General features: G+C 44.7%; 1 protein-coding gene across 18 annotated transcripts in view; it reads right to left on the bottom strand.

Annotated features, from left to right (window-relative positions):
* Positions 1 to 25,874, bottom strand: part of MAB21L3 (mab-21 like 3) — a 137,247-nt gene that overhangs the window by 75,262 nt on the left and 36,111 nt on the right. For 11 of the 18 annotated variants that reach the window (XM_045033323.1, XM_045033324.1, XM_019837680.2 and 8 more), the window contains exons 2-3: positions 4,474 to 4,614; positions 1,378 to 1,669 (exon numbers count right to left, since the gene is read on the bottom strand). In XM_045033323.1, coding sequence (XP_044889258.1) covers positions 1,378 to 1,669; positions 4,474 to 4,614 — 433 coding nt within the window. The other 7 variants (XM_045033325.1, XM_045033326.1, XM_045033328.1 and 4 more) reach the window with 7 other exon arrangements.

Below are 25,874 nucleotides of genomic sequence, written 5' to 3'. Positions count from 1 at the left end.
TGGAATTGTTGGGTTGTCAAGTTAAGCACATTATCAAAATGAAAACAGACTATAATTGCACTTTAAAAGGGAGGCACCAACTTACACTTCCAGGAGCAATGCGTGCAAAGGCCGGTTGCACCACACTCACCCCTACACTGAGCACAATCACACTTTTTCATCTCCGTCAACCTATGAGGTGTTTTAATGCACACTGCTCGAAATATATGTTAGATGGAACATGTTTTTCCTCTTTTATACTACTACTTGTTTATATTCTTTTTCTCGGGGTCATTTTTTTTTTGGTCACTATTTCTACTGGTCTACTCATATTTTTTTCTTCTTCGTTTATAAATATTCTTTTATAATTAAGGGAGTTAGCCATTTTTTCCCAGTGTGTGCGTGTGTGTTCATATATACCACACGGTGGTACACAGTTTAAGATTTGGGGACTGTCAGATTTAATCAGTCCTTCATGGCTTCTCAATTTTGTGTTTTGGCACAAGACAGTGGTTTCCACATGTGGCATCTCAAAACACCGAGGTACAAAACACGTCAGTCGGAGGGTGTTGTAGAAATGTGCTAATAACAAAGGTCTGTGGTTTGTGAGGAATTTGCTTTTTAAAGTGTATCCATGTTTATGGAGCATCTGGGTGGCTCAGTCGGTTAAGCGTCTGACTTCAGCTCAGGTCACGATCTCACGGTCTGTGAGTTCGAGCCCCGTGTCGGGCTCTGTGCTGACAGCTCAGAGCCTGGAGCCTCCTTTGGATTCTGTGTCTCCCTCTCTCTGCCCCTCCCCTGCTCACGCTCTGTCACTCTCCTCTCTCTCAAAAATAAACATAAAGGGGCGCCTGGGTGGCGCAGTCGGTTAAGCGTCCGACTTCAGCCAGGTCACGATCTCGCGGTCCGTGAGTTCGAGCCCCGCGTCGGGCTCTGGGCTGATGGCTCAGAGCCTGGAGCCTGTTTCCGATTCTGTGTCTCCCTCTCTCTCTGCCCCTCCCCCGTTCATGCTCTGTCTCTCTCTGTCCCAAAAATAAATAATAAACGTTGAAAAAAAAATAAAATAAATAAATAAAAAAAAATAAACATAAAAATAGTACCCACGTTTTTAAATTAACATCCAGGAAAGGGTGCATAACTCAAAGCCCATCGTAGCTATGCCAGGGCAGGAAACCACTTAAATCTAAGCAGATGCTGTATGGATTCCATTCTTTGGTGCGTCACAGCGGAAAAAAGAGCTAATTTCTACTGTGAGGATCGAACAGACGTTGGGAGCGCACGATTGTGGTCTCACTTTAGGGGCATGGGCTTCAGGTTAACACCCACCAACGCAGAGGATTTCTAGAGGCAAATGGGAAATGCCAGAAACTGCTCTTGTACCTTTCTCGATCTGCTCACCTGAGAGATGACAGGTTCCAATTGCGTTTTCTACCAGCTTCCGGAATACCTGAAGCACCTTGGCGGGCACAATATCTCCCTCAATGTTCACGTCTGCCTCATGCCACTGCCACTGGCTCTTCATGAACTGCTCCGCCTCCAGCCACTGCCGCAGGCCCTCTGGGTCTTGCAAGGGACAGGGGAGCCTGGTGCCCCGCAGGGTGTAGTATCGCCAGCGCTGCTCCCTGGCCTCCCTGTACCCCACCAGGCCCTTCACCGGGACTGTGACGAGGAACTGGCTGGGGGCCAAAACCTGGGGTCGAGAAGGGAGAGAGAAGAGTGGGTTCACAGACTCAGGAGGTCTCAGAAATCCTCAGGGAGCCGGCCTGTCGAACCGGGCAGCTCGGTGAACCACTCGACCCTCAGCAACGTGCCGAGACGGACAGAGAGCTGCACCTGTTCGTCCCAGGAGGCGTCCGTCCTTGTTGTGCCACTAACCACCGCGATGCCTCGGGTGGGCAAGTGGACTCGCTAGTCCTGGGTGTCAGGAAACTTCAAGGAAAAGAGTGAGCCTGACTTGCAACCCCAGAGGGCACCTAAGGTCCGGGGGAGAAGAGAAAGCAGGGAATACAAATAGTACACGCTGTGTTCTGCACATACTAAACACCGCAATTCTCACGCATCAGACTATGTGATATTCCCAGTTACACAATGAGGCGGTGGGCTTTGTTAACACTTCCCAGAGGAGGAATCTAAGGCTCACAGGGGCTCTGAGATCTCCCGAGGGACACACAGCCATTCAGTGGTAGAGCCAGAAGGTGAACCTGAGCCCTCTGATGGGCTGGCTCTCAGTCAGGGGGGAGTGGCCTGGAACGGGCGAAGGGTCTGGCAGAGGAGGGCACGGGAGGGGGCGAAAGCATTCAGCAAAAATGTCCCCCTTTCTTTTTGCCCGTACCGATGACCCACAGCCCGTTTTAATGATCGGTCCTTACAACATCACAGATGAAACGAAAGGCAGTTGCTGAGACCACGTGAGCCACTGAGATGATTCTAAGCTTCATGGGATAAGACAAACAATCAGAATCTACCTACTCCACTTCGACAGGTACCGGTTAGGCAGAGGTCAGGGTGAAAGTGGTCAGGTGCGAAGTCCAAAGGAGAGAACACACTGGCCAGCAGCACACTACGCCCAAAGGGAGCTTGACACTGTGGGCCACATCATGTGGCAGTCTACTCCGTGCCGTACCTTCCCCCACCAGTCAGCTGCACACTGGAAGAGCCACCTCCCTTTCATGGAAAGTTCTGACAGCGGTATTTGGTTAACCTTTGCTCAGGGCCCTGTCACTGGGCAGTTCGGGGGTGAGCAGCAAACTCCGCCTCGTTCTCAGAGATCAACAGTGTAATCCTTTAGATGATGGATCCACATGACTTCTGGAGGCCACAGAAAAAGGCAGTAGGATTAAAAAAGGGAACAAAGCGGGGCACCTGGGTGGCTTAGTCATTTAAGCGCCGGACTCTGGCTCGGGTCATGATCTCACAGTTTGTGAGTTTGAGCCCCGCATCGGACTCTGTGCTGACAGCTCAGAGCCTGGAGCCTGCTTCAGATTCTGGGTCTCCCTCTCTCTCTGCCTCTCCCCCATCTACGCTCTGTTTCTCTCTTTCTCTCAAAAATAAATAAACTTAAAAAAAAAAAGGGGAACAAATCTAAACTATGGCACTCACAATCAATACATTATTTGAGTTCGTTTGCATGTGAATTCAAGAGTACAACTATCATGTTACTAGTCACATCAATGGTGCTTAATTACTCGCCGAATGTGGTCCAAGATAAAATAAAAGCAGTTTTTATATGCCCCACTGTAACTATTTTCAAAATTTAATGTGCAGGACATCATGTACATAAATGCAAGATGTATTTTAAGCTATGGATTCTAAGTGAGACCACAGAAGGAAATTTCCTCAGATAGAATTCTAGGAAAAGTGGCATTGTGTTTCTACTCCACGTCACTGGTCTGTATTTGTCTAACACAGGTTGGAAGAGTGATAGACGTGGGCAAACGATGTTGTGACATGTCAGGATCCAATCTAGTTTTGCAATGTTTATCCCGGGGTGAATTTCCCAAGCTCGGCACTCTGACCCCAAATCCACAGGTTCCAGAATCTTGTGGGTGGTCCTTGTGGCCGACAACCTTGAAACGTCCTGGACCTGTAAGGGTCTTCTGTTCGGGTGCTATTTCTTCTGCTTATCCACTTATTCACTGAAGCTGGGTGTCCGCCATGGGCCACACACTATGCTGGTGCGAGGAATGGAGCGATCAATTAACATGAACTTTACAAACAAGGAGCTTGTAGTCTTGTGTGAGAGACAGGGCATGAATACGTATATCTTTAATGCGAGTGAAAGGGGTTCTTACATGCCATAAGAAAAATTGAGATAAAGGAGAATGAGAATCAGAGCCTCACTTCTCTCATCACTGAAAGGCAGTGAGCCATGTCTTTTCCACAAGGAGGCATGAGTGAGGCTATTTCTGTGACAATGGCTTGGCCCAAACAGCAGTGTCGCAGGAAGGCTGGCCGTCACGCAGGGCCCTGGCCACTTAGAGCCCTGTCCGCAGTGGGCACAGCGGGGCTGCTGCTGCCGTTTCTAAGGGCCACCTCTTCCTCTTCTTCCTTCCCCCACCTGCAACCCATAGACCCTCACTTTCAACTGTTTTCCCACCAGTGCCCTGAGTTCCCTCGCCCCAGCCCTCAATCTATGAACTAGGTGCTTCATAAATGAATGTGAAGTTTAACTAAACTTCAGTTGTTATAGCAAAATGTGCTTTGGAATCAGAAGCCCCGGGCTCAGTTCCAACTTTAGCGCCTAATAGGACATGATCAAGTCACTTGACTTCTCGAAGTCTCCATTTTTATCATCCGTAGAGGAGGAACGCAGGGGTTCACATGAGACAGCACCGATGGAGCGAGCGTGTAAATGATAAATGCTAAGAGCACCTGTGGTACATGAAGGCTTATCGGTATTCTCAGCAGCATGACGTCCGTCGAATGCCCAGACGGGCCCACCCACGCTCCCTGGCTCTCTGGGAGGCGCTTGCAGTACAAGTGAGCCCTGCTTACCTTAATGTTCCCATTGTATGTGTCAGAGTAAGGGACGGCCTGAAATCGGAGGTCTTGGAGGCTGATCTCTGTGGTCAGATGGTGGACGACCCTCTGTACCTCCTCCACAATCTGCGAGATCTGCTGGCGCCTCAAGTCCACCTGTGTGACAAGGGATCGGCACAGGCGGTCATCCCCGGTGCAGGCTCCAGGCACCGGCACGGGGAAGTGACAACGTGGGCCCAGTGCTGGGTGACCACAGGAGTACACTCGAACAACCCTGCCCACCCAAGAGCTCCAGGGGAGATGAACTTGGGTGTGATGGCACCTGCTCGTGGCTCAATGTTCTCCTCTAAACTGGAAGTATTCGTTCAATATTTATCCAGCACCTGCTGAGCAGTGAGTGCCCACCTAAGTGAACAAGAAAATAGTGGACAAGATAGACTTGTCCTCGTATATACAGGACATATGTATATATGTGTACACATACACACGTATACACATACACACATATATACACGTATATATGTACACACAGGTATGTGTATGTATAATCTAATATCAGGTATGATAAAGCGCGTGTAGACAAATAAAATAGGATAAGGGACTAGAGAGTAAAGGGGCTGCTATTTTAGATCAGGTGGCCAGGGAAGGCTTCGCTAAGGAGGTGACATCTGAGTGAACCTTATCAACGACTGGGGAAACCAACCCCAAGACCCCTAAAGCGGGAGCATGCTTGGCAAGGCTCAAGGACTGGCAAGGAGGACCCTGTGGTTGGAGCCTGGGAAAGGGAAAGGAGGGTGACAGGGGATGAATTTGGAAAAGATGGCGGGACCAGGCCATCCCATAGGGCTTTGTGTGCAGCAGTGAGACAATAAAATAGGGTAGAAAGGCTGCTGTCCGGGTTGGTGAAGATTAAGCAGTTCAACGCTTGTAATCATGCTGCAAATGGTTTCCCACTTACGTTGTCCACAAAGGGTGGCTCTCTCCACCCCGGTACTCACCCCTCCTTTGCTACTAGATTCACAAGGTGCGTGTTTGCTTTCCTTCAGACTCCACACTGTGAGTTCCCCAGAACCAGAACTACCCTCAGAAAGTCGAACACCAAAGATATATACCTTCACAGATGCTTAAAGTTTAGGGAAATTGGTGTTTGTGGGGAACACAAAGGAACTTTTAGCAAAATCCAGGAGAGTTAGAAAGATCCAAGTAAAGAAGAAATGGGAAGAGTCTATAAGTGTTTTCTGAAATGGAGGGACTCTGTTCCATTGCTCATGGTGCCTTAACGAGTGTCCCTTTGGAGGGGCTACTGAGCCTCACCAGGAACTGACTGGAAGCAATATTTGGTATATCTAAACACAAGGTCCACCATGAATCTCTATATCCCCACCCAGTTTTGTACAATGGCTGTTTCTATGTATTCTCGAGTAGTTTAAGACACCCATAAACTGGTCAAGAAAACAAGTTCAAGGCAAAGAGATTTCTAGCTGCTTTTCTAAACTAAGTCACCAACTAGCCCAGTCCCCTAAGACCTCATACCTCCCACCCACAAACCCAACCACCATATACGGACCTTGGACACAAATATTCACACGCATACATGTTGTATGTCACATACACATTATAAATTATATCCTATGTAAAGTTAGTTCATTAATAAACATTTATTTAGCACCTCTGTGTTCCAGGTACTCTGTTACATGCTGAGGCACAGCAATGAACAGCACAGACACAGCCATGGCTGACAGTGGTGGGGAAGACAGGTGTCAGTACTGAATGGAAGTGTGGGTGCCATGATTGGGAAGTGTAGTGTGCCCCTGGGTACAATGGAGCAGAGGCCTTCTAGTCTGAAGACTGAGACCTGTTTTAAAGGTACTTGGGACTGTCTTTGAAAAACTAATACTCTCCAGATGTCTAGGAGTCACAAGAAACATAGGACGAGGCCCCTGATCTTCAGGAGTGTACAATCTCACTGAAAATACATGATACACATGAAATAGTCTTTTCAAAATCCATGTGTCTTGTCTGACCTTAGATATGATGATCGTGTCTATACAGGCTCGATCTTCTTCTTGCCACCAGTGGCCACAATACTGCTCTCCGTATTTCTATCCCACTACATTCATCATGGGAGAAGGGACCCAGGGCACCTACCTTGAACATCTGCAAACTATCAAGATTCTGCATCTTCCAGAGTGTCCAGGTGGAAGAGGAAAGGTGGTCACGGAGCGGATAGATCATTTGCCATGCCAAACATAAAGGAGAGCGTGTTTAGCAGCCCATGGTGAAGGGTCCTCAGCAGTGTAGAAATTCTTTGTGTTGTGATTCAACTCCATTCAACCCATTTTGTTGAACACTGTGCGTACGTGTCAAGAGGTTTACAGACAAAGCAAGACAAATAAACTGGAAATTAAAGTCACAGCAATCCAGTGCTGGGTAGAGGTTTGCACAGGATACTATGGGTACGCAGAAAAGGGAAATTTCATCTAGTATTGGAGGCTGGGGGCCCTTTCTGGAGGCATGGTGTAGTGGTGTTGTATCTTGAAAGATGAGTAGGAGTTAGCTGGAAACAGAAGGGTGTGAAGGTTGTTCTAGAAAGAGAAAATGGCAGATATCTAGTATGAGGAGCACAAGGGAAGAACTACAATGGCTCCTGTATTGTTGGAGAAGGGATTGCCTTGGAGGAGGATGGCGAAATGGGAGAATAAGCAGCAAGAGGTCTTGAGAATAAAGGAAGAAGAATTTCAAGAACAAAGTCAACAGTAAGGGGCCGAGCAAGATAGGGCCTGAAAAATGTTCACCATGTTTGGCAACTGGAACAGGATCAATGTGTTCGGGGAAGGGGTGGGCATTAAGCCAGATTGAAGTGGGTTAAGACTAAGTGCGAGGCAAGCAAGTAACAAGGTAAGCAACTCTTCCAGGAAGTCTGGCCAGGGGAGGGGTAAAACAAAACAGGGACACCAACAGGTTTTTTCAAAATGACACACAGGTTTGAACATGTCTAAATGCAGAGAGAAAGGAGCTGGAAGGAAGAGGCAGCAGAGAGCGAAGCCGTGGAGTAAAAATTTCCCAGCCAGAGGGGCTTGCAAATCCAGAAACCTGGTGAGCACTTCACCTTGGTTCATCAGAGGGAAAGAAAGACAGGTGCAAACACAGATAAAAGGGTAGGGAGTGAAGGAATGGGAGAGATTTCCTGTCTGATGACTATTTTCTTTACAGCATAGGAGACAAGGCAATGTGCTGTAAGGTGGAGAAGGGAACGTAGGGGACTTCGGGGTGACAGACTTTGGAGATCACATCTCTAAGAAATGGAGGCTGTTCAGGCATGTATGTGAAGATTTCCAGGAGGTCCCAAGACTCAGCTGTGGGGGGTTCCCGAGGCTGTGGGATACCAGTGGGCTTCGTTGTAAGATGTTCTCCACGCCTCGGCCTTCCAAAGGTAACACCAGAGGTGCTAAGGTTAGGACTTGCTGGGCAAGATCTGGAGAAGAATAAAGGAACAAGGGAGGGTTTCCATGGTAGGCCATGTTTTCCAGCCAGGGGAAGAGAATGGACAAAACCATTTTGTAGATTAGAGAACATTGGACAAGTTCAGGGACCAGAAGTCTGATCAGGAATAGCCGGAGAAGGTAATACAAGGGCTAACTAAATAGAACACTGCAGTCAGAGCGGTTGGGAAATAGTATTCTCAAATAGCTAATTTCTTAGACTCTGTTGAGGACTAAGGCTCAGCCACAAATCCTCCAAGCCCACTGATGTGACTTCATAGAACTCAAATGTCAGTAACAGAGTGGTGACTCTCCACATTTTGTTTCCTGACTTGATAAACTAATGAAAGATTCATCACCATATTGACACTGTCAAATAATGTTTGACATTACTTATTAAATAATGTTTAGGGAAACAAAAGCAAAAATGAACTATTGTGACCTTATCAAAATAAAAAAGCTTCTGCACAGAGAAGGAAACAATCAGTAAAACTAAAAGGCAACCAATGGAATGGGAGAAGATATTTGCAAATAACATATCAGATAAAGGGTTAGTATCCAAAATCTATAAAGAACTTATCAAACTCAACACCCAAAAAGCAAATAATCCAGTGAAGAAATGGGCAAAAGACATGAATAGGCACTTCTCCAAAGAAGACATCCAGATGGCCAACTGACACGTGAAAAAATGCTCAACATCATGCACCATCAGGGAAATACAAATCAAAACCACACTGAGATACCACTTCAGACCTGTTAGAATGGCTAACATTAACAACTCAGGCAACAACAGATGTTGGCGAGGATGCGGAGAAAGAGGATCTCTTTTGCATTGTTGGTGGGAATGCAACTGGTGCAGCCACTCTGGAAAACAGTATGGAGGCTCCTCAAAAAACTAAAACTAGAACTTCCCTACAACCCAGAAATTGCACTACTAGGTTTTTATCCACGGGATACAGGTGTGCTGTTTCGAAGGGACACATGCACCCCCATGTTTATAGCAGCACTATCAACAATAGCCAAAGTATGGAAAGAGCCCAGATGTCCATCGATGGATGAATGGATAAAGAAGATGTGGTATATGGTATATATACACAATGGAATATTACTCGGCAATCAAAAAGAATGAAATCTTGCCATTTGCAACTACGTGGATGGAACTGGAGGGTATTATGCTAAGCAAAATTTGTCAGTCAGAGAAAGACAAATATCATATGACTTTATTCATATGAGGATTTTAAGATACAAAACAGATGAACATAAGGGAAGGGAAGCAAAAATAATGTAAAAACAGGGAGGGGGACAAAACAGAAGAGACTCTTAAATATGGAGAACAAACAGAGGGTTGCTGGAGGGGTTGTGGGAGGGGGGATGGGCTGAGTGGGTAAGAGGCACTAAGGAATCTACTCCTGAAATCATTGTTGCACTATATGCTAACTTGGATGTAAATTTAAAAAATAAATTAAATAAACAAACAAAGAAATAAATAAATAAAGTTTGACGGATAAAAGCTTGAGAGAAAGAGTGTGTGCATGCATGCACGTACACGCACATAACGAGTAGCCTATCGGAAAAAGTTCTCCATTGTGAATCTCTTCTACAAATTATGCCCTCGCCTGATGGTGGAATTTTCCTACTGGGCAGAACTAGACAGTTCACACACTCCCGGGTGCACACCTGTCATCTCTCACTCATTATACATCTTTATGACCTGTCTTGATTTCTGAAGCCGCAGAGCAGAGTCAGGGCCCTAGAGCCACACATTCTGGTTCCGATTTCCTTCATCCCTTACTTCCGCTGCAGTTTTGACTCGGGTCTTAGAATTGAAAGAGACCTCAGAAGTCGGCTTGCCTGGTGTCACTTTACAGGAGGCCGGAGCGGCAGGTGGTCCTAATGTCACACCGGTACTCGGCAGTAAAGCCAGCCCTAAGGTCCAGGTTCCCTCGCTGCTCTTTCCCTCCCACTGTGCCGGACCCTCAAGTGGACGCTCCAGAAGTAATACCTACCTCTATCCTTTTCCTTAATTAACACGCCCTCCATTTGGAGTCCAGGCTCATGAAATAACAAGTCCGAAGTCTCTATTTATTTGGGCATCCCTGACTATTCTGGCACTACCCCCCGCCCCTCCCAGCCACCGCACACCAGGGCAACACAGCAGGGGCCTGTGTTGTGGGGTTCGACCAGAGCTGTGGGGAACAGCCCCACTTCGGACAAGCCTGCCTCATGGTGCCCAAGCCCCGGGAGTCAAGTGGAAGCCTCTTTCCCGTAGGTGATGATGGGCTGCCCCTTCCCCTCCACGTCTCTGGCTGCAATCGGTTCTGACCCATACTCTTATACGGACCACATGCTGTCTCCAGCAGCCCCAGCAGGGATTTGTGCGAAAGGTCTCCCAGGCTCCGTCCCACACCCCACTTGTCACTGTCCTCGTGTCACTCACAACCCAGAAACCCCAGGCAGCTTCCCTCCAGCTGTCCTGACCACAGCCTAGTAAGGTAGAGCGTAAAGATTCCATTTCAGGGTGTGGAAAAGCAGGGAATGGGGCCCCAGGCGGCTTTATAGGGAGTGATTTCAGGGAAAGAAGGCAGCTTCACCACAAGCAGAGACGGTAGCCAGCCCAACCCCAGAAGCCCTTTAGTGCCTGCCCGACATCAGGAAGATACCAGCTGTGGCCTTACAATCGCCTTGGCATCAGATCCATTTCATGGCACCGCTTTGAAACAAACCTAAAGTGGGGGGTGGGGGGTGGAATATGGTAATTTAAGAAGGATTCAAGGCCCATTCAGTTGAAACTTGACCTCGGTGCCTGTTTGAGTTTCACTCACTTCCTCTGCTGATTAGGTCAATGAACAAAGATATGCTTTTCCTTTGAAAAGACGGCATTTGCGGATGGGACAAAGCACAAGCAGAAATGAACTGGGTGAAATTAGTCAGACACGTGGTGCTAGATGTGGTTAGGTCATCGAATCCTCCCTTCTGTCACACCGACCCCAGAAAATTAGCCACGCTTGTTGGCTTGCAGATTCAGGTACTCTAATTAAGCAGAGTTTATGCAAAATGAGTCATCGGAGCACCCTTTAAGGGCCCAGGCATTTTTTTGTGGGCTTCCCTGTCTCCAGGGCATAGGTACGTGTCCACACACACGTACACATCCCCATCCGGGCCACGTTCCTCCTCCCCAGCCACAGTGTCTGGCCCACTGTTGTCCCACACATCATTTGCTTCTGTGAATAGCTCCAGGTCACGAACAATTTACTGTTTCAAATATAAATTAGTGAGAATGCAAGGTTATTCCCTATAATAACACCATTCTGACTCGCTTGCATTCCGACATGCTTTCTTGAGAGAGATAGAGGGGTGGAGCCAAGTAGCGTGCCAGGAATGTCACACAGGCCTGGCCACAACCCTGAGCATATGGCCTGTGTGACTGTCCCTTACGATAAGGGCGCCTGGGGATAAAAGGCCGAGAACTTCCTTCCAGACATCAGGAAGTCAGACTTAATTCTAGAATCACATTTAATCCGATAATCAGGTTTTTAAATAAAACAGGATGGGCACCATCTCTGACTTCCAGGGGTTAATAATCTAAAAGGATGGGGATAGGGGCGCCTGAGTGTGTCAGTCAGTTAAGCGTCCGACTTCGGCTCAGGTCATGATCTTGCAGTTTGTGGGTTCGAGCCCCGCGTCGGGCTCTGTGCTGACTGCTCAGAGCCTGGAGCCTGCTTCGGATTCTGTCTCCCCCTCTCTCTCTGCCCCTCCCCTGCTTGCGCTCTGTCTCTTCCTGTCTCTCAAAAATGAATAAATGTTAAAAAATTTTTTTAAATAAATAAAAGGATGCAGGTGAAGAGATGCTGCCTACGGACAAGACAGGAGGCTTCCACCGTGATATCCCCACCTTTTCAGATCCACTCTTCCCTGAGCCATCTGCTGGGGCCCCACAGAATATGTACAGCTGGGCAGAACCCACAGCAACAGCAGTGCCACAGCGCTGAGACCGGAGTCCCTCCCGTGTGCAGGACACTTTATGAGAGCTAGCTCCTCCGCACTGCCCAACACTCCTGGAAGGTGGGCGCCATGATCATCCCCATTTTACAGAGGAGGAAACACAGGCTCAGAACGGCCAAGTAATCTTGCCCAGGGTCCTGCCAGAGTCAGGAAGCCCCAGAACGGGGATCCATGCCAGGCACTGTCACGCCTGGCAGCCCACATTCATAGCCAGGGCTCTGCCTCCCCCAGGGACAAGGCTGCAGAGAGTGAAACCCATGCTGCCTGCTTGAATGAGTTTCCCTCAGCTCGGAAGGCCTCTTGTATCCTCCTCCATCTGTGAAAACCCTACGTGCGCTCCCCCCAGGCTTAGTCTCCACCCCTCTTGCTGTGGACCACCTCCCCCATGAGAGCTAACACTCCTCCATTCTCCTCCAGTGCCCGGTGGAAATCTCTGCTGCAACCCCTCTGCTCGGCCATATATTATATTAAGCATTTCCCTGTCCGCACACGGGACATCCTCCTTTTACCCTTAGAGCTATGTGCAAAATCTGCAGGCGGCCTAGGGCCACCCTTAAAGATACCCAGTGAGGCGCCTGGGTGGCTCAGTTGGTTGAGCATCCGGCTTCGGCTCAGGTCATGCTTTCATGCTTCATGGGTTTGAGCCCTGCGTTGAGCTCTGTAGCCTGAAGCCTGCTTCAGATTCTGTGTCTCCGTCTGTCTGTGTCCCTCCCCCCCGCTCACGCTCTTTCTCTGTCTCTCAAAACTGAATAAACATTAAAAAAAAATTAAAACAAAAAAGATACCCAAAACACAATGTCCCTCTCATTGAGCAGGCCACATCCCGGGCCTGTGTTTGGGGCACCATGTTTTGCACAAAGCAGGTGCTTAGTGTGTGTTTATGGAGATATAGAGGGGTTTAGCGGAGCAAATATGGCTTTGGAGTAAAAAAAAAAAAGAATGTTCTTACTGACACCTCAGCACTTTTCACTATCCAGCTGTGTGACTTTGGGCAAGTATTTTAATCCACATGAGCCTATTTCCTCCTCTGTAAAAAAATGCAAGTAGTAGGCACGTGCCACATGCTTCTTGACAGATTAAATGAGATACTGCATGGGCCCCAACCTGCCAGCACCTTTTACACTATTCTAGTATTATCCTCAACGAGTCCTAAAAATACTCTGACCACATTATGTGCAAAGATACTGTGTGAATGTCAAGGGGAATGAAAATATCCAGGACACTATTCTCCCCTCCAGCAACTTCTAAAGAATAAAATGAGGTAATATTTATGTTGCCACCCAAGATAATAATAGGAAAGGTGTCAACATGTACACCTGAGTGCCCAATAAATATTGTCAGTAATAATTATGATGGGAGTTCATAGGAAAGCAAAAACGTTCTGTGCTGGGGTGTCAGGGAAATCTTCCTTGATAAAATGGGCCCTGAGCTGAGTCTGAATATGATGAATATGAGCCAGAGAAATGGAAAGGAGAGAGGATATCTCCCTTGGTAGAGGAAAGTGGGGAAGCTGGGGCCTTAGATATTCTCAGGACACAATACTTGTGCAGCAGGTGTGGCGGATTCAAACACCCACAGGGACAGAGGGGGACGCACACGTGCGGGAGGGCTGAGGGGGGCGGGTGTCGGACCCAGGAGAAGCTGCGAGCAAATGCCCTGCTGAACAGACACTCGGCCCCAGCCCATGGGACCTGGGATTGCCAGATACCCTGATGTTTCCCTTTTCCCGGAGAAGATGGAAATCTGGATTTCTATGCAAAATCCCGCTAGTATGAAATGTTTGTAACACATTTGAAGACATTTAAAACTACTCCGTAGGCCAAAGAAAACACGTGCACGGCTAGATTCAAAGCGTAGGGCACTGTTTAGAATTTCTGCTATTGGAGACACAGGGAAGTAGAGAGTGGAAAGATAAAGTATTACTTGGATGCCAGGCTAAAACATTTGGAGCTTTTGGCTTCAGAAAACACAGGACCATGGGAAAATGTCAGCCCAAACCCCTTCTGTTTATAATAGCCCCCAAAAGGAGAAATAGTGGGAAATCACTTTGTCGGCTATAATTTTTATCAATGTAAGTTTCCCCTATTTATCTCTTTAAATGGTTTTGCCTAAGAAATCAACTTTCCTTATCACTGTGATCATGAACTCTGCTGTGCTTACTTGTGAAGGCATGTCCCTAATCTTAGACAAGTCCCTACCCTTATTTTATATGTTTTAGTTTTACGGGTGGCTGTCTGTGTGCCTTAATAGTTTTGTCTGTAAATGGAAAGGGTTAAGTTAGATAATACTTAAGGTCCCTTCAAGTTCTAATATTCTAAGAGTCTCTGACTCTCTACAGAAGAAATTCAATTAACTCTTAATTGATGTGTACTAAAAATAGGATATATATTTTTAAATCTAGCATGATTACAGTTTCCAAAAGGCATTCTTAATTTCATTTGCTCTTTTTTTTTTTTTTTAATTTTTGGGACAGAGAGAGACAGAGCATGAACGGGGGAGGGGCAGAGAGAGAGGGAGACACAGAATCGGAAACAGGCTCCAGGCTCCGAGCCATCAGCCCAGAGCCTGACGCGGGGCTCGAACTCACGGACAGCGAGATCGTGACCTGGCTGAAGTCGGACGCTTAACCGACTGCGCCACGCAGGCGCCCTGTCATTTACTCTTTTTCAATGACCCCACTAAGCCCCTATTTCACCCCCATTATACAGAGAAGCAAGCTGAGGCTCAGGCAGGTTAAGTGCCTTGCTCATGACTATACCAAGCATCAGTGACGGAGCTGGAGTTCTAACCCACGTTTCTTCTGTTCCACATTCTGCACCCAATGGGCCTCTGGCACTAAACAAGTCTGTAAACACTTTTATGGGTGATAGTCTTGGGTTCCTGAGGAGCATTTTATGTATCTTTGGAAGCAGCCTGAAATCCCTCTGAATCCAGGTTGATGGGGCAGCAGGGGTGAGGAGGGGTGTTTGGGAGAGACCAGTACCTGCCCTTACCTTATTCAGTAGGTAGTCTTCCAAGTCTCCTGCAGACGGGGATTTCATGGTTTCTCGGTCAATCCTTAGTAGAGCAGCAATGTTGTGGTTTGTCCCTCAGTGGAGGACAACAGTTGCAAATTGGTTTCCCAGGAATGTCAGTCTCAGTGCTAAATTTCCTTGGGAATGTGTACATGGACCAGAGACTTCCCTTCCCAATTCTTCCCTTCAGCTCTCATATCCAAATTGGGAGCATTCGCTTGTCATCTTTCGGGAAAGTATTTTTTAGAAAGGAATTTAGAAAGGAGAGCTGATGAAATTGAAATTGAACTGGAGTCCAACCTAATTTGACTCTACCTAGACCTATGGACTGGTGCTTTGACCGAAGGGCAAGTTTCCAAGTTGTATTTCCCACTCAAATACTTAAAAAGTTTCCATTTAAGATAGAAATGCTTGGGAGATGGCTTCTTCCCTGCCTTTTTATGCTCTTGTCCTGACACCAGATGCACCCCGGAGCCCAGTATCTTTTATCTCCTTGTTCTTATCCTGTTGACAGTAAATATTCCTTGCCCTTCAATCCAGAAATCCCGCAGATTGATTTACCTTCTTTACAATAAACAAATAGGGAACTGACAAACAAGCGGCCAGGCACCATCATTATGCTTACAGACAAGTGATCAGGTCTCATCAACAAGATCAGGGCACAATAATGTGCATGTGGAAAAGCACACACACACGCGTGCTCGCACACAAACATAGAGGCATGCACACACACACACAGGCACACACAGGCACACACCCAGGAATGGCAGGACAGGGATCTTTTTGCCTACCTGCTGACCTTTAAATATAATCTCCCTCTTCCCACTTGAAAACTGGCAGTAAAAAATAAAGTCAGTGTAAACAGGCCCCTTGAGAGTCGAGGAAACACTCTTGTCTAGTTTTGCCAGCAAAACCATGTTGGAAAACAGCTCAGGCAGTAAGTTCCCAGTCTGGCTGGCTGGGGCTAGTTTTATTACAGAAAAAAAAAAAAAAAAATCACAATGGCCTGATCTCCCTGAAGCTGGTAAACATCAGAGACTGCTATCAGATGATCTGAAGAAATTAGAGCGCTTCTGGGAGCCCAGTTCACTTCTGAGCAAATGTCTTTCCAGACCCACCTGGGAGCGCTCAGCAACTGTTGGGCACCTGGGCTACTCCGCTGCCCGATGTCCGCAACCACCACATTTGCATACCTCCGCTCTCTGCCAGGTCTGGAAGCCACATCTGGGCCACGCCAAGCTCCCTGCTCCACCCACCTCATAAGTCCCAGCGGTGGTGCCAGCTTCTATAGATCCCTTCTGTGAAACACTGTAGCAAATCGAAATAGTCCATGTAAATATCGTAAACCTACCCCTCCTCAAAACTGCCTTGTTCTCCCATTTTCTTCTATTTGTAATTCAAAATTCCCTTCGCATGATATCAAGTGCTCCAGAATATTTCAGAACCTTCTTCTCTTGGCTTACCACTGGCCGGTCAGTCCAAACTCAGTGTTTCACCAACAGAACCTGAGCCTCTCTCTCACTGAATTTCCTACGGTGCCGAATTCTCTCTCCACCTCATTTTCGGTTTCACCAGAGTCCTCTTGTTTGGGGCCTTACTCTGCTTCACTGTAATCATTAACTCAGGATTCCAATTGCTCTGGTGGGGCCTCTCCTAGAGTTCTAAGTTTCCCCCAGAGGTATGTCATCAGATGCACAAACTTGCTTTGCCTCCCTCTGTCTGTGGCTGTGGCTGCCCTCCCTCTGTGGCTCTAGCACTGCCACTGTTCAAAATGTTGAAACTGTAATTCTTCTCTCGCTAGGGTCAGTGATACCTCCCAGATGCATCACTGGGGCCAGGGAGAAGGAAGCAGTCTGTGCTCAGGGTGGATTACTACATTCTAGTTTTACCTGGGTGCCATTCCTGGCAAATAGGGGTTCTGGAAACACAACCAGTGCCTGACTCCCTAAGATACTTCCTCGTGGGCAAAGGCTCCAATATATAGGGCAGTCCCACAGTGCAGGATCTCGGACAGGTTGGCAAAGAGGACCTTTCTTTGTAGATATAAATCTCTGGCTACGTGACTTTTGGATTAGCAAATATTTATTGAGCAACAGTCTGCCTAAGGCACTTTGTTGGGCCACAGAAACGGATTCAAAGTTAACTCAGATTCTCCTCCTTTTTTGGGAAATAAATATCCTCATTTCTCATGACTCATACCAAATGCAAGCATGAACATGTAAACCAGCTTTGGCCCAATTTCTATTGTGAGGACCAAGAAATTATTTTTCAAGTCAGTTTCACAAGGTATTCAAAACCCTAAACCATCCATATGAAAGCCCTAGGAAGATAACGTCATCCTTGATTCACCAGCAGAGGCATTTGCTATTGATTTACTTACCTAATGGCTGGGATTTTCATTCCAAGGAGAAGAGCTGGCTTGATCCAAATCAATCTTATATACACAAATTTGTTAAAGTTCATCAAGGTCACAAACTCTGACTTATTCTTTCAAAAATTCCATTAATTCCAGGGTGACCCAAATCTGTTCAAAGGACCACATGGAGACAATTGTCCATGCTGTGAGGATGCCCTCAGCAGTGAAGAAGACAATTAGTGACGCTGTTTTGTATCCCCGCTGTGGTCCAGTACCTAATACATAAACCCTGTCTGTACTCTATCCCCATAGTGGTCTAGTACCTAACACATAACTGTCCCTCAATAGTGTTGAATATTTGATTGCATTAAACATGAAAGTGACAGTCTCATATATAAGATATTTGGTGATGTGTAAGATCACTTTGTAAGTTATAAGATTAATTTCATACATGCACCTGTGATCCTTTAAGTTACTATCATCTATCATAGAAAGGCCTGATATAAAAGAATTTAGCATAGTACGTGGCACATGGTAGGATCTCAATAAACATTTGTTTTCATACTCCATTTTCTTTGCTGGGGAGGGGACCCTTTCTTTTAATGGATGTGAGTCATTGTCCTGGTCCTATCTTATGGTAAGATCTTTCATTGGGTTGGTCTTCAAAGTTCCATCAAAATGCTAGTCTCCTTTTCTGTCATATCAGAAATGGCAACTGAGATAGTCTGAACTTGATCTTTGTCTAGTTTCAGAGGTAGAAGATCCCAAAGTGAAATGCCTACATGGATCAGGCAGGTAATAAAATAAATCAGGATAGAGTAGAACAATGGAAAGGGGTGGGGCCTATGATGGCTCAAGACTATATTCCCTATCTAGGGAGGATATTCGTGTGTGTGTGTGTGTGTGTGTGTGTGTGTGTGTGTTTAAACAACACTGTACTATCAAATTCTGGACAATATAAAACCCACCCCTGCACACCATACTCCTGCAATACTAAAATCATTGCAGTCCCCTAAAAAATCCTCGACATCTTCTCTGGCCCTTACGTAGGCAATGCTCTCTGCTTGGGTACTCTTCCCTACCTCCTTCCCCCTTCACTAGACCAACTCATATGCAGACCTTCTCTAATTCTCAAGGCTGAATAGGGGACTCTATGCAGGGCTCCTAGACCAATTGCTGGTTTACTTTATCACTTGTTGCACTGTATGCTCCTTGAAGGCAAAGTACTTGGCATAGAGTAGGTGCTCAAAAAATATCTGCAGGATGAATGAATGCATGCATGAGTAAATAAATGAATACATGAAGGTGGCCCCTTTTCTCATTCTTCGGTATAATCCCATCCTATCTATAGGCACAAGATAAAGTGTGAAAATAAAAGGTAAGTAATAAAGGTTCATTGGTTCACTTGGGAACACAATTAACAAAAGTAGAAAGGAAGTCAGATAATGACCCATTTATTTATTTAGTTTATTTATTTTGAGAGAGAGAAAGAGAGAGAGAGAGCAGGGAAGGGGCAGAGAGAGAGGGAGAGAGAGAATCTCAAGCAGGTTCCACACCATCAGCACAGAGCCCGACATGGGGCTCAAACCCATAAACTGTGAGATCATGGCCTGAGCCGAAACCAAGAGTCAGCCATTTAACCAACTGAGCCGCCCAGGTGCCCCAGATAATGACCTTTTAAAAAGCTGACTTCAGGGGTGCCTGGGTGGCTCAGTCGGTTAAGCATTCAACTTCGGCTCAGGTCATGATCTCAGGGTCTGTGAATTCAAGCCCCGCATGGAGGTCTGTGCTGACAGCTCAGAGCCTGGAGCCTGCTTTGGATTCTGTGTCTCCCTCTCTCTCTGCCCCTCCCCCGTTCATGCTGTGTCTCTCTCTGTCTCAAAAATAAATAAACGTTTAAAAAAAAAAAGAGTACATTATTTCTTAGCTGCAATTATTATCCTAATACATCCAGAAAAAGGAAAAGTCTTCCAACATCAGCCTGAAGGGAGAAAACATATGGTTGCTTTACACCAATGACTCTACCACTTGTATCGCCTGGGATCAAAAGAAATAATGAGGGACGCCTGGGTGGCTCAGTCGGTTAAGCATCCGACTCTTGATCTCAGCTCAGGTCATGATCTCGCAGGTTAGTGGGTCTGAGCCCCACATTGGGCTCTGTGCTGACAGTGCGGAGCCTGCTTAGGATTCTGTCTCTCCCTCCCTCTCTCTCTGCCCCTCCCCCACTCGTTCTTTCTCTTTCTCTCTGTCACCCAAAACAACTAAGTAATCTTTAAAAAAAAAAAAAAAAAAAAAAGGAAACGATGAGAAATAATTAGTGTTGTCAACACCAGCTTTCCATGCAGCAAAGATAACCTATTTTAGTTACACAATAGTTTGTATTAAATGATCCCAGTTTGGGCTAGGGGAAAGGAAAGGAGACTATCTCGAGCTGTTACTATCTGTCTGTGTCCATGCATCTCTATATCTGTGCACTGGAATGTCATTCTGGATTTTCCTCATTCAAAGCACCCATGCTGAAAGGTAACCCAGAAACTTATTTTTAACAGAGACCAGTTGTTGATGTAATAAAACTCCCGCTGTGGGTTAGATGACAATTTATTTTCAAATTAAATAGTAAAAAATGTTTCCATTTTCCTATCTCCCTACCTGGTAAGCAGAGTTGTATTTTCACTTAAAACTTTTCCTTAAGTCATGGTACAACCCCCTTCCCTCTGCTCTGGGTCATGTGAGACTGGCATGCTTTTCACTTGCCACACTGAGGAACATGCAGAGAGTGAGGGAAGTATTTAACAAAGAAGACATTTGGTTTTACTAAGTGGTTACCCCATGAAATTAATTGGTAAGTTTATCGATCTGTTCAGCTCAGTTTCTGTGATGTGTTACCTAGGAGGTGGCAGGAAATAGGTAATAGGAGGAACGGGATCGCTGCTAGTTCTTGGGCACACAGTGAACTGCTTTCCCCCATCCACCCTTTATTGTTCATGACACAGGACAATTATTTCTATTTTTTGTTTGTTGGTTGGTTTTTCAGTTAAAAGAGACCCAGAGAGAAGATATATAGACACAGAGATCAATGGAACAAAACAGAAACTCCAGAAATAGATTTATGTAAATACACCCAGCCATTTGACCCTTGACAAAACATAAACACCATTCAGTCGAGGAAAGATAATTCTTTTCTACTAATGGGTATTGGAACAATAAGTCATCCATAAGGGAAGAAAGAAACCTTAATAAAAAGTTCACACCTTGCAAAAAGAAAGATTAACTCAAAATGGATCATACATCTAAATGATAAACAAAACAATAAAGGTTTTAGAAGAAACATACGATAAATTCTTGCGACATGGAGTTAGGCAAAGAGATCTTAGAAATGACACCAAATAGATGATCCATAAAAAAAAAAAAAAAAAAGGATAAACTAGACTTCATCAAATTTAAAAACTTTTGTTCTTCCAAAGAGAATGAAGAGACAAGCTGTGGACAAGGAGAATATATCTGAAAACTACCTATCCCACAGTGGACTTACATCCAGAATATACAAAGAGTTCTCAAACTCAACAGTAAAAAAGCAAATAACACAATTAAAAAAATGGGTAAGGGACTAAAAGAGACACTTCACCAAGGAGCATATAAGGATGACAAGCGCATGAAAAGCTAGTCGACATCATCAACTATTAGAAGCATGCAAATTAAAAATACATAAGATACCATTATTTACATACCTATTTGAATGGCTAAAAAGAATACAATTCCAAGTGCTGACAAGTACACAGGCAACTGCAACACCATACATTTCTGATGGGAATGTGAAATGGTACAGCTACCCTGGAAGGTGATCTGGTAATTCCTCACACGGTTAAATATCAATTTCACCCCCAACAATCCCACTGCTAGGTTTATAGCCCAGGGAAATGAAAACTTGGTTTATATAAAAACCTGTACGTGAACATTTACAGTAATTATATTTGATAGTCAAAAGCTGGATACCACCCCAAAGCTCTTCAACAGGTGAATGGCTAAATAAACTATGTGACCTCCACACCATAGACCATTATGCAACAAAAAGCCACAAACTATTGGTACACATAACACAGATGAATCTTAAAAACACAATGCTGAGTGAGAGAACCCAATACCAAAAGGTGACATACCATATGATCCTATTTTTTTTTTTTTTTGGCATTCTCAAAAATCTTCAAAGAAAGATCAAGCTATAATGGTGGAGAACAGATCAGTGGTTGACAGGGTGTTTGGGGTGAGGCGAGGATGTGACGACAAGCAGACGGCTGAGGGAACTTTTTGGGATGGGGGAACCGTTCTGTATCCCAATGTTGGTGGGGTTTTCATGAATCCATATATGTGTTAAAATTCATAGAAATTTTCACCAAAAAAGTGTTACCACAGATAATTTTTTTTTAATTTATTTTGAGAGAGAGAGAGAGAGCACGCTCATGCCAGTGAGCAGGGTAGGGGCAGAGAGAGAGGGAGAGAGAGAATCCCAAGCAGGCTCCACACCATCAGTGCAGAGCTGGATGTGGGGCTCAATCTCACAAACCGTGAGATCATGACCTGAGCCCAAACCAAGAGTCAGATACTCAAGTGACTGGGCCACCCAGGCTCCCCACCATAGATCATTTTAAAATAAAGAAACCCAGGGGCGCCTGGGTGGCGGAGTCGGTTAAGCGTCCGACTTCAGCCAGGTCACGATCTCGCGGTCCGTGAGTTCGAGCCCCGCATCAGGCTCTGGGCTGATGGCTCAGAGCCTGGAGCCTGTTTCCGATTCTGTGTCTCCCTCTCTCTCTGCCCCTCCCCCGTTCATGCTCTGTCTCTCTCTGTCCCCAAAATAAATAATAAACGTTGAAAAAAAAATTTTAAAAATAAAATAAAGAAACCCAATGATATTGATTGTAATGAAAATAAAATCAAGTTACCAGATTTCTCAGAATATATTGTTATTTTATTGAAAAAAATTAAGTATTGTGAGAAATAATTGAATACTGCCTTTTTAAAAAAAAAAGACCTTTTTTTTTTTTTAAGAGACTTTTACGTTCACAGAAAAGTTGAGAGGAAGGAACAGAAATTTCCCATGTACTCCATACACAGCCTCCCCCCATTACCAACACCTTCCCATGCACAGCCTCCCCCATTACCAACACCTGCCACCAGATTATTACATTTGTGCAGCTGATGAACCTCATTATCACTCAAAGTTCGTTATCACCCAAAGAGTGCTATCTCTTCAGTGTTGTTGAATTTGATTTTGCTGATTTTTTAATTTTTTAGTTGTTGACCTAGGGTTTTACAACTAATTCAAATCTACTTTCAAATAACACGGTACCACTTAACGGGTGGTCTGAGTATCTTACAATAACAAAATAATCTTGACTCCTTCCTCCCATCCCATCTATCCCTGCTGTCATTGCTATCATTCATTTTACTCGTATACAAGAATACATAAGTAGTAATATATATACATCCAATACGCATAAGCATACACAATTGAATACACTATTTTTTTGAACAAACCATTTTCTGTTAACTCAATTCATAAGAAAATAAAAGTTTTAACCAATACTGTTAAAATGTCCATACTACCCAAAGCAATCTACACATTTCATGCAATCCTTATCAAAATACCAACAGCGTTTTTCACAGAACTAGAACAATTTTAAAATTTGTACAGACCCACAAAAGACCCCAAATAGCCACAATAATCTTGAAAAAGAAAAGCAAAGCTGGAGACATCACAATTCCAGACTTAAGTTGTATTACAAAGCTGTAGTCATTAAAAAGTATGGTACTGGCACAAAAACAGATACGTCGATCAGCAGAACAGAAAGAAAAACCCAGAAATGAACCCACGATTATATGGCCAATTAATCTTCCACAAAGCAGGAAAGAACATCTAATGGGAAAGACTGTCTCTTGAACAAATAGTGTTGGGAAAACTAGACAGCTACGTGCAAAAGAATGAAACAGGACCAATCTCTTTTACCATACATAGAAACAAACTCAAAATGGATTAAAGACCTAATTGTGAGACCTGAAACCATAAAAGCCCTTGAAGAGAGCACAGGCAGTAATTTCTCTGACGCTGGCCATAGCATTGGTCTCCTGAAGCAAGAGAAAGAAAAGTAAAAATAAACTATTGGGGGCACCTGGGTGGCTCGTCAGTTAAGCATTTGATTCTTGATTTTAGCTCAGGTCATGATCTCACAGGTTTGTGGGCTCTATCTGCACTGATGGCATGGAGCCTGCTTGGAATTCTCTCCCCCTCTCTCTCCCTCTCTCTGCCCCTCCCTTGCTTGTGTGTGCACACGTGCTCTCTCTCAAATAAACTTAAAAAAACTAAAAACATAAACTACTGGGACTACATCAAAAAGCTTCTGCACAGCAAAGGAAATAATCAATAAAACTAAAAGGCAACCTATGGAATAGAAGATATTTACAAATGACATATTTGATAAAGGGTTAGTATCGAAAATATAGAAAGAACTTATACAAGTCAACACCCAAAAACAAATAATTCAATTAAAAAATGGGCAGAAGACATAAATAGACATGTCTCCAAAGAAGATATCAGGGAAATACAAATCAAAACTACATGAGATATCACCTCACACCTGTTAGAATGGCTAAAATCAACAACAGAAGAAAAACGGGTGTTGGCGAGGATGTGGAGAAAGGGGAACCCTCTTGCACTCTTGCTAGGAATGCAAACTGGTGTAGCTACCATGGAAAACAGTAGGGAGGATCTTCAAAAATTTTTAAATAGAACCACTTTACGATTCAGCAATCGCACCACTAGGTATTTACCTGAAGAATAGAAAAATACTAATTCAAAGGGATATGTGCACCCCAAAGTTTACAGCAGCATTATTTACAATAGCGAAGACATAGAAGTAGCCCAAGTGTCCGTCGATTGATGAATGGATAGAGAAGATATGGTAGCATACACAATGGAATATTATTCAACCATAAAAGTGAATGAAATCTTGCAATTTGCAACAATGTGGATGGAGCTAGAGCATTATGCTAAGCAAAATAAGTCAGAGAAAGACAAATAGCATATGATTTCACTCATGTGGAATTTAAGAAACAAAACAAATGATCACAGGGGGAAAAAAGAGACAAACCAAGGAACAGACTAGTAACTATACAGAACAAACTGATGGTTACCAGAGAAGGTGGGAGATGGGTAAAATCGGTGATGGGGATTAAGGAGTGCACTTATGGTGATGAACACTGGGTGGTGTATGTAAGTGTTCAATCGCAATACTGTACAGCTGAAATTGATATTACATTGTCTGTTACCTAACCGGAATTTAAATAAAAACCTAAAAATATTAGAAACAAAAAGAAAAGAAAGTGAAAAGTTTTTATTTTACCTTCTTCAATCCTCTTTTTTCTTAATGTAGATCCAAGTCTCTGACCTATATTCTTTTCCTTCTCTAAAGAACCTCTTTTACCATTTCTTGCCAGGCAAGTCTACTTGGCAGTGTATCCTCTCAATTTCTGTTGGTCTGAGAATGTGTTTCTTCTTCACTTTTGAAGGATAATTTCATAGGGTACAGAACACTAGGTTGGTGGTTTCTATTCTCCCAATGCTTTTAATACTTCACCCCACCCTTTCTTTGTTTGCATTATTTCTTTTTTAAAAAAAATTTTTAAATGTTCATTTATTTTTGAGAGACAGAGAGAGAGACAGAGAGAGAGAGAGAGAGAATGATATCAGGGAGGGGCAGAGAGAGAGAGAGGGAGGCACAGAATCCGAAGCAGGCTCCAGGCCCTGAGCTGTCAGCGCAGAGCCTGACGCGGGGCTCAAACCCACGAGCCGTGAGATCATGACCTGAGCTGAAGTCGGACACTTAACTGAGTCACCCAGGCACCCCTGTTTGCAACATTTTTGAGAAGTCAGAGATAATTCTTACCTTTGTTCCTCTGTAGATCGGTGTTTTTTTCCCTTCTTGAAGGATTTTTTTCATTATCTTTGATTTTCCTGTTATTTAAATATGCTATGCCTAGATGCAGTTTTTGATTGGTTTGGTTTGCTTTGGTTGGCATTTGACACTGAACAGACTTGGTGTTCTCTGAGAATCCTGGATCTGTGTTGGGGCCCCTGCCATTTAATTGGGAGGATTCTCAGTATCGTTGTTTCAAATATCTCTTCCGCTTGTTCTCTGTTTCTTCTGGTGTTCTCACTGCATATATGCTTACCTTTTGTGGTTGTCCTACAGTCCTTAGGTGTTTTGTTCTGTGTTTTACGATCTTTGTTCTCTTTGCTTTTCAGTTTCGGAGATTTCTGTTGAGATAGCGTGACACTCACAGATTCTCTCCTCGGTGTGTTCAGCCTATCATAAGCACCTCAGAGTTAAGTCTTCATTTCCCTTTACGTGGTTTTTATCTCTGGCATTTCTTTTTGGTTCTTTCTCGGGATTTCCACCTCTACATACACTGCTTATCTGTTCGCATATGCTGTCTCCTTTATCCACTAAAGCCCTTTACATAGTAACCACAGTTGTTTCTAACTTCCTATCTAACATTTCCAACATCCCT

The sequence above is a fragment of the Felis catus genome, chromosome C1 (genome assembly GCF_018350175.1).
Source record: "Felis catus isolate Fca126 chromosome C1, F.catus_Fca126_mat1.0, whole genome shotgun sequence".
Taxonomy (NCBI): domain Eukaryota; kingdom Metazoa; phylum Chordata; class Mammalia; order Carnivora; family Felidae; genus Felis; species Felis catus.
The sequence above is the reverse complement of the archived record's forward strand: the minus strand, read 5'-3'. Positions and strand labels throughout refer to the sequence as shown.